This window comes from Coloeus monedula (genome assembly GCF_965178545.1).
Source record: "Coloeus monedula genome assembly, chromosome: 13".
Lineage (NCBI taxonomy): Eukaryota > Metazoa > Chordata > Aves > Passeriformes > Corvidae > Coloeus > Coloeus monedula.
The window spans coordinates 12,139,714-12,151,931 of NC_138793.1; the positions used below are offsets into that span (position 1 = coordinate 12,139,714).

Genomic DNA, 12,218 nt, shown 5'->3' on the forward strand with positions numbered 1-12,218 from the left:
CTCAGGCTTTGAGCAAAAACAGAGCTGTAGTTTCACAAATCTACCTACATATTCTTAGAAATCTATTTGTGCTTTAAGTTCAGACACTTTCAGATTGGAGATTCATTTTGTAAAAAAAAAATATTCAGTTGATCTCACTGTAAAGTAGCATGTTCCTTAGAGAAATGTATAACTTTCTCCACTGCCACTGTCTCTGTATATTGCTGTTTTCACTTCCTCTATTATTCTGTACTGCAGGCTGTAAAATACACAACATTGCTGAGCAATCAATTACCTTCTTTAACCAAGTTCAAAGTCAACTGAGATTGAATGGATATCTCATGACAGTTTCATGATAATGTCTAACATTGGTATTATTGGTATTTTCAAGGTGGCTGTATTATGCTTTTTTCATAAAACATACAGGGGTAGTTTACAGTCTTTAGACCAGTCACTCAGTTTAACTGATAAACACAAACCTTTGCTTTAATTTTACAAGCTTACCCTGGCATATTTTAACAAGTCCGGTGACGATGATGGCAATAAGAGCAAGCACTTTGGCGTAAGTAAATACATCCTGCACACGTGTACCCCACTTAACGTAGGCACAATTTATAAATGTTAGAAGACCTAGGGGAAGAAAAGAAAAATTAAAAGACTATTTGAACAATGCTCAGTTTAACTCACTTTTCAAAGCTTTTAATTGTAATCTAAATATGCACTTACTTGTTATACTAATATTTAGGTTAAACTAAGCCCAATACACAAGTACTGAAAACACACTGATTCCAACAAAACAGGAGGAAACAGATGTTCTAAACACACTGTTTCAACAGACGGAAGGATAGACCTTCCTGCTCTCTGATTACATGCCCATCTTCCTAACATTACCCCTCATCCGCTGCACTCTGCAACTATCCTAAAACTAAAGGAACTGCTACATGAAATAATTCATTTCAGTGTAGCAATATTGCTCCAGTACATGAAAGATTATCTAGAAATTCCTTTGGGCAAACAAAAGAGTGTTTGAACAGCTTTTCTTATGCTTCCTTGTTAGGCTGAGGATGAGTTCAACATCCATGAAGTAGCTGCAATGCTAAGTATGATTACAGGTGATTCAAAACTTTTTTCCAGTTCTACTGAACTGTATTATGGAGAACAGATTGATTTTACAAGGGCACGTACTGACAGGACAAGGGGTAATGGCTTTAACTGGAAAGAAGGTAGATTAGATTAGATTAGATTAGATTAGATTAGGTGTCATTAAGAAATCCTTCTATGTGAGGGTCATGGAGCACTGGCACAGGTTGCCCAGAGAAGCTGGGGGTGCCCCATTCCTGGAAGTGCTCAAGGCCAGGTTAGATGGGGTTTGGAGCAATCTGGTCTAGTGGAAGGTGTCCCTGCCCACGGCAGGGGTTGGTACAAGATGATCTTCAAGGTCCCTTCCAACCTAAGCCATTCTGTGGTTCTAAAGAGCATATGCTTTACAGCTAATACAACAGTAGTCTGGATTTTTACAAACTGGTAGGAAGTAATGAGTATTCTGAGTGCATTTAGCCCTCTATCCAAAATAAATTAGAGTCAGACCTATTTCACAAGATTGCAATGAAACTTGAAATGAGACTTTCTGATCTCACAAACATTTTGTAGTTGCTGACTAAATTTACTCATGTGATCAACTTCCCCAAGACAGTTCTCATGACTCTCAACATTTTGCTTTTGCATTCATTATCTCTTTTTCTGAAGTGGAGAGTCAGACAACCTCTGCCTGAACTCAAGGGCTGTATATTGAATAGGATTCAGTATCTTCAGTATTCTTTATTTAACAGATCCTAATTCAGTACATATTTTTCTAAACCAGATTATCACTATATTATTGAAACTTCTGTATTGGAAACAATATTTCCCCCAAATCTCAGTTTTCTCTCTAGCTAGTGAAAAAGTGTTTATATACTACTGTACTTTTCATCTACAGAGTCTCCTTGTACTGCATCTTTTAAATATGCATATAAATAAAAACGAAACTTGACTGTTTCAGGAGTAAGGTAGTAGTAAATCAAAATTAAATAAAAAGATGTGATATATTATCTCCTTTCCCATAATCCAAGAACACCGTGATACTATTAAGATAAAAATTTACCTAAGCACAGTTACCAAATTGAAAACAATAACTTTTAAAAGGTAACAAAAGAAAGGTAATGATCTGACAAGTATGGCATTAGTATGTTAAACAGTCTGGCCAAGCTGAACGAGGTTCAAGTGAGCTTGGCAAGATGAGGGGGGGAAAAAAAACCCCAGTTGTATCAAATTTCAAAAGTCAGGACTGCTGCAGCTCCCACAGAGACCTCAGAAAAAAACACTCTGCTCAGTCTCTGCTCTTCAGTATTAGTGACTGGAGTACTTGCTCACTGGGTTTATTTCAGCCATTTTTTTTAAAAGCAACTTTCATTGGGATGAATTATTATCAGTAAATTAGGGCTTGGTCTCTACTTCAGACAAAATGATACTCTCATACCTTATAAGGAAAAAAAAAGAGAAAGATAATCAATATTCTGAATAAGCCACATGTCCTCTCTTTCTTTCACTAAAATGACTCTTGTTTTCTTCAACTTAATTATTGTTTAGCCACTTAAAGTTTCTGAGAACTGTCAAGTTTAGTTCTGTAGAACCAGATGACACCCCACTGCCAAAACAATTGTCAAAGTAATGCTGTATAACACAGATTGTTCTCACACTAGCTCTAGTATTGCTACTACTACAATCAAAAAAACCCAAGAAATAAAACTAAAAGTAAACCCCACAACAAACCCACCCATTCTCACATACAATCTGTACCTAACCAATGTGCAGGCTTTCACTCCCAGCAGCTTCATTCTTATGGGATTAATCATATCCAGAGCTAGGGATGTAAAAAACAACATCAGCCCTGCCAGGACAGGGAGAAGCCTAAGCTTTAACAGCTAAATGAAGTTGTAAAGCAGGGGTGAGTCTTAGCACTGACACTTAGAGCAGGGCAGAACAAGCATTTAAAACCATAAAACAGACTGTTAAAGTAAATTGTTCTGCCTGCCTGAGAGTGATCCTGCTGTCACGTGTCTCCACTAAAAAAAGAGTTGTTAATTCCCCTTATTAGCAGCAAACATAGAGGACATCACACTGTCTTTCTATACCTACTATATAATAATTTTAATTTAATTGCTTTTTCTTAATTTCTTGCTTTTTAATAAACTCCTTTTTATAAGGGCTAACTGCTCTCAGAGTGAGGGGATACCTTAAATGGAAGAGCAGATTCTCCCACACTCTTGAATTTGTGCCAGCATACCTTGGGACAATATCTGTTTAAGGAATGTGAACATGACATTACAGGCCCTTCACTCATTTGGAAGGAAGGAGGGAACAGAACTGATTAAACTGACAGATTTGTGATTATCTTTCCCCCTGCCTGGACCCCAACCAGCATGTTAATGCTTTCACAACACCAACAAAAATGGAAGGGGAAGCTGCAATCATCATAACCAGTTACAGAGGTCAAATATCTGAAGCACACACTACTGCTCTGTCGTTTCCCTTTCCTATCCTATATTGACAACTCTAATAAGGAACATTAGAGCTCTTCCAACAGATGCATCAAAAAGGAACCAGCTAGAAGCAGCATATATCCTTGCAGCACATTGTTGGCAGTAAAAGAGCCCAAGTTCTGTATGAGCTTTTTGGTATAAAATCATGTCAATACATGTGACAGGCTTCAGAGCACACGGTTATGGATCAGTACATCACAAAGCATTGTCCTACAGACTTGCTGAAATACAGTTTCCACTGTTTAGTGGAAATGTAAAATATGTATATAAACACTTTTAATACAAAATACCTAAAATTAAATCAGACACACGCAGTTCAAACATACAGTTTCATTATTTTGATACAGCAGAACAGTCCTGGTTTGACTGTGGACAGCTGTTTCTCTATATTGACTAACAGAGCTGGCTACATCAGTGTTTTATGTGCACACAAAATTTCCACTTTTCAAAACAGCTTTACCACACATCCTGTTGTACTGATGATACAGTTAATCCCAAGCATAATCTTGAATGAATGATTTTTTGAAACCAGAGTAGTACCTGAACCATGTAACCACTGAGAAATTATTGCAAATCAAATTATACCAGAATTTATAGCATAAGAGCCATTCTGCAATAGCTCTTAAGACCACACCAAGAGTATCCTGAGGTTTCATTTAAAATACCTCTCCCAAGGGATAACAATTTTTACCCCCATTTTTGCCAGGTAAGTAAGCTTGGAAGAGTTAAAGACCTTGTTCTGCTTCCAAATGAGAAAATGGTCATTCACTGACTGAACACATGCAAGTGTTGTGTACTGATGTGCTGGAATTGTTCTTTGCCCCACTGTAACTCAAACCATTGCAGATCCAGTATGCAACAACTCTGAGTGTGGGTAAGATTTGTTTTAATAAAACCCACCCTGGATAAAAACTTACCATAGTAAATATCAAGAAATACTTACATTCACAAGCAGCTGCTATGAGACGACAAGCCAAATATGGAGGGTCACAAGAAGGGAAGAAAGGCTGAACTATGTAGTTAGCAAAGGTGATGGCAATAATTGCCTGACTAGTTGGCTCAACAATTAGGAGTGAGGTCCACAAACGAATAAAAGCAATGAAGCTCCCAAAAGACTCCAAGATATATGCATAGCTGGCTCCTGACTTTGTAATAGTGGTTCCAAGTTCAGCATAGCAGAGAGCTCCAAAGACTGAAAATAGCCCTCCAATTGCCCAAATTATTAGAGACAATCCGTAAGATCTGCTGTAGATGAGAACTCCCTTGGGAGAGACAAAGATACCTGAACCAATCATGTTGCCTACTATAAGGCTTATCCCATTTATTAAAGAAATTTCTTTCTTCAGTTGCAATGTATTTTGGTCTCCATCCTGTGTTCCACTTGGATCTGTCCTTTCTGATTTGTTGACGGGGCTGTATTCAGCCAGTGAAATATGTGATTTTGTAAAATCTGTCCTTTCTGCCATTGTGGAAGGACTGAATTCTCCACGACTCCAAATCACAATCTAAAACAAAATATAGACAGTGGAAATCATTGTAAGTTTTTTTATCCCAGGACTTTCTTGCAAAATCTTCTTCTCACCTTTTTACCCTATGACTTACAAATATAAATTTCCTTTTGTTGCTTCATATTTGGGTTTTTTTACACGAAGTCAAATTCATGCACAGTTAAACAGGAGAACCAATGCAGACAAAGCAAGAGACAAATTCCAATGTAACTTAGGATGAGAGAGGAATTTCTACCATTAGGAAAACAAACAAACAAAACTGTAAGAAGGACAGAATTAAGGGACTCCTATTTTGAGAAGAACAGAAGAAAGAACAGAAAGAAGGAAATGAGATGTTATAGATAAGGAAGCACCACAAGACCAAGAAGGGAGTTCTAAGCATGAACATAGATGTATTGCAATACTAAAAATATCAATCCAATTACTGTGCTTAGACACATAATTTATGAATGATCTCATAACATGCTGTCAATGCACTGGGGGCTCTTGCTAAGGGCTGTAGGCAGAGGTACTTACTGCAGAACGCTCTTGATCCAACCCTTGACTCCTGACTGATTCTGCAGATCGCTCCCTCCCCAGAACTGTTTCCAAATCTCACCACCTCATTTCTCGGCGTTATCTAAAAGCACAGGCTGTACATGAAAAAACCCACAGGAGTTTCAATCCAAATTCTTCCATTAGCAGCTGTATTTAACAGTATCTAAGGACACAGAAATTAATCTTTTTCCTCTGCTTCAGAACTGACTGTCTGGAAAAGAGCCACTTTCTTCTGAAGTCTCCAGAAAATTCTCCCATGCCTTCCAAAAGCAAGTTACTGCTAATAACACTTCTTAGCTCAAGAAGACTTTGATAATTCTGAATAAGACCCATTAGACCCATTTTACACAAGTTTACTAGCTTATCAGCTCCATAAAGAATAGGCCCTACATAACTACCAGAATTAATTTAATGACTACTCCTTTCCCCTGCCCCGATTAAACCTTTAGTGTACACTTCAGCCGTTTACTACAGAATAGAAGAAAAAACTGAAAGTCTGGGTCAATTAGAATAAAGCAGCTAATCTAGTGTGGGGGGTAGATTTTGTGCTTTTTGGGGGGTAAGACTAATTTTACAAAAAAATTTTTAACTGCAACAATAAACTTGTCAACTGAGAGAACAAAAACCCTGAATATGGGAACTTTGAAAGGTCAACATGCAGTCACCCGAACTACATGAGCATCTAGCAACAGATGAACACACAAGCTTTTGCAGGCACACCTTTCTGGAGAGAATACTCCTCCTCTATCATAAAGCCAACAGCTGTATCCTACAGCACAGAAAATCTGACTTGACATCCCTGAACTAGAAGGAAGATGTGAAAATTATAAAGATTATTTTCAATCAATTAAAAAAGTAATTTCCACTTAAATGGAGTACAAATCTGTTATTGAAACGCATTACATCATTCATCTCCAACTCATAAATCTTTAGAGACTGCATTCTTTTAAATAACGTAAAGTAAGATCCTCAATCTGTTTAGTTGGATGCCTTCTGGTTTATTTTCTCCTCAATACTCCAAATAAACACTTTAAAGATGCTTAATTACTAAATACACATTTTATCATTTATACATGAGTCAACCTCTAGTATCACAGATACATTGGAAGACCTCAAATTTCACACTTAAAATTAGACCAACATTTTTTGAACTTCCAGAAACTAATCACTGCCTTTTCAGAACTTAAAAGCTTGAGTGTTATAATGAGGCACCTCCAACAAAATGAAATTAACTAGGAGAGAGGCATCCACACACTTTCTACAGATGAGTGTGCCCAGAACTTCAAAGGAAAAGCAAAGTAAATTTATCACACCAGTTGTTACCTGTTCTCCTTGTTATTTACTCTTCCAGCTATCTTGTGCCAAATTCATTTGCAACCACTTACTGGCTGACTTTATGTTATTGGTGTAGTAGAGCTAGCTCTTCAAAAATACATGCGCCCTATAAATTCACAAGATTATTTGTTTGCTTTACAAGAGGAAGTTTAGTTATCTGTAAATGCATATTATCAATAATCAATTATAAATATGACGCAATCATCAGAAAGCTGTGCAAAACAGCAGAACAAATAATCAAAGCAGATATTTTCATTGGTAATTTGGCTGTAAGAAGTGGATTTAAAAGAACACTTGTGACCCATAAAAATATCACTCAACTCCAAACTGAGTCTTTTCATTTCCATGAAAAGAACTTGGGACAGGACACTAGCTGCAAGTGTTTTTCAGAAGGCAATTCACCCTGAACAAATGTCAGCGGAAGAAACAAGAATACTACAGCTATTATTACGACATCCAACTGCCATTTGGAAACATGCTATGTTCATTTTCAGCCCTTACAGCTAAAGGATAAAACTGCATAAATATGTTAAGAACCGATCATAAACGTAAAACATCATTTTGGTGGTAACTACACAGCTTTATGATTTCTTACCCACATATCCTAATCATCATTCCCATTTTCTCCTGAACACCTTCCAAAATACAAGTTGATCAGAAGCATACACATTACTTGCAATACTCAAGCACGCTGATGATTTGATTTAAGTCAATTGAGTAATTCAAATCATATCAAACCTGTGTGTTAATGCCCAGCCGGTTTTGCACTAAGAGTAACCATGATTTACCTCATGGTCTGGAGTTCAGAGATGCATTTAATTTCCTGCAACTAGGGACTCAGTCACTGTTCAAATGCCTCCACCTCAGTAGCAGCACATGACTGCAGTTCTATACAGTTTTGTTACTGACGACCTTGACTGTTTCTTGCCCTGCTATCTCTAGCCAGGAAAGAACAATCACAGTATCTCTCAACCTAGCCTGTTCTGTCCCCCAATTCTCCTTCTTCCCCTCTGCTTCTGTTATTCCCAATTTTGGGAATCTGCCACCAACTAGGATTTGCATGAAGGTGTGTACAACAGCTCACTGAAGATTAGATATTTTATTCTCTTCTCTAGCCTTGTTTGTTTTGTATGCCTTTTAAAGCCTTAAGGGCAGGGATTGCTTATTTGCCTGAGTCACGTGATGCATTTATAACATCTCTGACAAAATCAGAACTGCTGGCAGGTTTTTTCCTACAGGTATTTCACTTAATCTTAAGTGGAACCAAGATCTGCAGCTTTGACCAACTGGAAAGAAAACTTACCAAGGAAGAGGGAAAGCAGAGACTACAGAAAACTGAAGCTATGTCAGACAAAAAACACGTACATTAAATCCATGATTCTGTCACAAGATCATTATTTCAGTGGAAACAGAAGAGAGGCTTGGAAGAGGAGAGCTAGAGACAAATAGTATATATTTTCTAACATACAATAATCCTAATGTACTGCAGCTAAAAATACTATTAGAACAATCTCTGACACTGCCAAAGCCCAGCCACAGGAGTGCTGTGGCTAATGCTGGGTTCTGCCTTCGCACAAGCTAACCAACTCACGGATTTCCTCATCGCTCACCCTTGTGCAATACAAAGTCTTCAACTCTTTTTTTTGCTGATCACTGCATCTGTGAGGAATCTTTTTGCTGATATGTATAATTGTGTTTTCTACTGAAATGACTCGGCTGTTGGTATAGAAAGCTATGATATGAAACCAGGACAGAGTGACCTGAAACTAGGATCACTTCACTGTTTCACCAAAAAAATGTATTCTGGTAAGGCCTATCACACCACAGCCAGGTACCAGAGGAGCTGAAAAAGGTTAAAATGCAACTAGCAATGTATTAACACAGGGTGGACCCCCTTTAAGGGGAGGAAATGAGGAACCATCCACCAAGATCCCCTTTCTCCCATTGAACAGAACAGTTGTCAGTTGTTTGACCTGGGATGAACCTGCAAGTGAGTTAATAACCAAGGTGAAGTACCAAACTGCTAAAAGCTTACAGTGTTTGCTGTGCTTTTATACATTACACACTCATTAGCAAAGATTTCTGGTGTTCTTGCCTCCGTCTTCCTTAGTTCTTGATTGCATAAAACAACTCTCGTAACACAGCTTTACATACACACTTTGGCTATTCACATATACCAGATGTAAGACTCCTATTTCTGAACACAATGATTGACCCTATGAGCAAGATTCAAGATAGCTCTATACAGGCAAACAGCATCAAAGTCTTCAGGGAGTTAAGCACCAACAGAGCAAATTAAGTCCCAGAAATGCTTATTCATTGCAATGTATATATTTGGGCACCTCACAACATGGGAAAGGCCTAGAGTTTGTCTAGGATATGTTTGTCTTTTTCCTGGTGAGAGAAGAATCTCTGCCCTACCATACATATGCTGAACAGACAGGAAGCCCTTGCAACAAAAGCAATTCCCAATGTAAAGATTTAACCTGTTCAACCAAGTATTTTGTGCTTGCGTATACAAACGCACCATCTTTAGCACAATAAAAAAAAAATCCCACAAACAAACTTTTGATCAAATAGAACTGCTTGTGACATCCACTTTTAAAAACAGACAAGGTAAGTTTATCACGTAAAAAGGTATGAAAGAGAAGTTACTATGTCAGTTTTTTTCACTTGATAATTTATCAGTATGGTAGTAAGTCATATTTTCATATTTTTTCATGTTTTTCATTATTTTCATATTTCCAAGAGAAAAAACAGAAGCAAGCTCACAACAGGGACTTTGTGATAGACAGCTGATTTAGGCTGGGAGTGCACAAAGCTGCTGCAATGAGAGGAACATCTGGTGAAATTTATACAATAAGCTCCAGGTAAAGACAGAAGGAACAACAGTAGAGTTTGTTAAAGTAATTCACCTTATTTTTCATGCTGGGGAAGAAAACCTCTCAAAAGAGGGGGAAATAATGCCAAAAAGCACATGCTTACCTTCACACCTCCACCCATGTGTACTCTTTAGGTGGAACTTATAGCCGCACCTGATCAGATTGTAGTTAATACACTCCATTTAAAAACACACAATCAAAATCACTACCAAACGCCAGCAAGCAAAGGCATGCTGGCCTGAGGATCTCACTAAGCCCACTTCAGTGCCCTGCGATAGCTCGCTAACGGAGCGGTCAGGAATTACCTGCACCCACCACCAAAAAGCACTAAAGGAACACGTGGCTTCACAAAGCCACCCTCGAGTCGCCACAAGCACGACTCCAGGGGCTGTCGCCGCCGGCCTGACGAGGTCCCGCCGCAGGAGGGAAGGGTCATTTGCAGAGGTGTGATTGGGACTCTCAGTGGCCGCTCCGCTCTCCACAAGCGGTGGCGACCCTCTTTCTCCTTATAAAATAAGCGAGGCTCACACAGATTGCAAGCCTTCTGGACAGCCCCGGGAAGGAAGCAGCTACAGGCACCCGTCTGAGACGAGGACCGTCAAGAGTTGGGGCACCCTTTAAAGACAATACAGAAACCGCGGCATTTATCTTGCTACCACCGCACACTTGGAAGCCGCCCGGCTCGCCAAGGCCGCCGCCCCAGATGCTGCAGGGCAGCGCTGCCGCCGGCAGCCCCTGCACTGAGGCCGCTCCCTGCCCACCTTGATCCCTCAAGGTGAAGGGAGCTGAAGGAAACCGGCGAAGGAAGGCGAAAGCCCACCCCAGCTGTCCGGCCGGAAGCGCGTTACCTCCGCTCCCGCGGAGCTGTCTCAGGATGCTCCCCACCCGTTGCTACCGACAGGCGATGGCGGCCGCGCCGCCCCGCCCCGCCCCCCCCCCACGCCGTCGCCGCCGTCGCCGCCTCCCCGTCCCGAGATCGCCGCCTCCGTCACCGCCTTCGTTGCCTCCTCGCCCCTCCCCGGCAGAAATCCGCTACCTGCCGTGTGGTCGGCCCGAGGGGGAAGCCGCAAGGAGCATACCCGCTCCGCAGGGGTTGCGCCGGACCCCCCGTTACCCGCTGGTGCGGAGGGAGGTGTTTCCAGGGCCGGAGCTCCCCCCTGCCCCGCGAAGTTCGCGTCGGCTCCTGCGCTACCGGTGGGCGGGGAGACCCTCGATCGCCTCCCCCGCCGCAGCCGGAGCGGGGGACCAGCCTCCCCTTTCCCCGCAGGGGCAGGATGGAGAAGCGCTTTAGCACTGACGGTACGGGAATGGCGCCTTTCCCAGCCTGGGCTGGGGGGCCCTGCCCTCACCCCGCGGTCCCTGAGGGCCTCGGGGGACACGGAGTTCCCGTGAAGCCCCGGAGGAGGACGCTGCACAAAGTTGCATCCACATGAGTTACACCTGAGACACTCTCAGGCTCGAGACTGAGGGTGGAAACCCTGAAATCTGGTGATATTTTGGGTTTCTGCTGCACAGGTCGTAAGTGCCAGTCGCAGTGGATATGGCAATTAAAATGGAACAGTACCGCTGGTGTTCCAGCCCCCAAGAGGGGCATAGCTACACCCAAAATTTGGCTCCCTTACAATACATCTAATGGACCTCCCAGAATCGTGAGTAAAAGTGGCCCATGGTGCCTGAATATAATAGTAAGGAATCGGCCGTTCAGTAGATTTATCTGGGGTAGTGTAATGAAAGCTTTCCTGTCTCTAGCAGGTTAATAGTTTTATCCTGTTTGAGCCAGTGAACCCTAGGCCACAGCTCCCTCTTAATGTTCTTTTATTGCTTTTTTGCTGCTCCCTGTGAGGCAAAGGGAGGGTCAGTGCCTGGAAAGACAACAGGGCTCAGGCGGCAGGATAGTCTCACTTGAAACAATTTAATTACTCCTCCCTCCCCTAGTCCATGGTTGTTATCTACCATCTGTAACGATTAAGTCTGAGGTGAAGTTTTTCAAGAGGGTAAAAATCTTAGGGGCAAATAAAAATTATAAGGCTGTAAAAGAAGAGAGAAAGTCAAACTGTGCACTGTAATACCCATAAATGTGCTAGTAAATGCAATAGTGGAGTCCAATTCTATTGCCACAAGGCTTACATTTCTGATTTCCATCTTACTTCCTCTCTCAAAGGTTGTGTGTTTTATCAAGGAGTTGTTTTCCTTCATTGTCACAGTGACAATCAGGCTACCAGGCAACTGCTGCCCTCATCTATATCTCCAGATATTCATTACATTGTGTATGGATAAAAATTAATTAAGAAAGTATTTTTGTTAGAAGTTGGCTTTTTAAGTGCACATAGGGAAGATAATTACATTGGACTTTATTTCTAAACTATAAAGCACCATGGCAAAACAAACTCTCATTTGCA

General features: G+C 40.9%; 1 protein-coding gene across 4 annotated transcripts in view; it reads right to left on the bottom strand.

Annotated features, from left to right (window-relative positions):
• SLC7A6 (solute carrier family 7 member 6) overlaps positions 1-10,995 on the bottom strand; it is a 30,978-nt gene extending 19,983 nt beyond the window's left edge. Inside the window, exons 1-4 of one of the 4 annotated variants that reach the window (XM_082289944.1) lie at positions 10,856-10,995; positions 5,582-5,697; positions 4,501-5,062; positions 484-609 (exon numbers count right to left, since the gene is read on the bottom strand). In XM_082289944.1, coding sequence (XP_082146070.1) covers positions 484-609; positions 4,501-5,023 — 649 coding nt within the window. In that variant the 5' untranslated portion in view covers positions 5,024-5,062; positions 5,582-5,697; positions 10,856-10,995. Of the gene's footprint in view, positions 1-483; positions 610-4,500; positions 5,063-5,581; positions 5,946-10,667; positions 10,724-10,855 lie in introns of those variants that run through there. The other 3 variants (XM_082289941.1, XM_082289943.1, XM_082289942.1) reach the window with 3 other exon arrangements.
• Between the last annotated feature and the right edge of the window lie 1,223 nt (positions 10,996-12,218).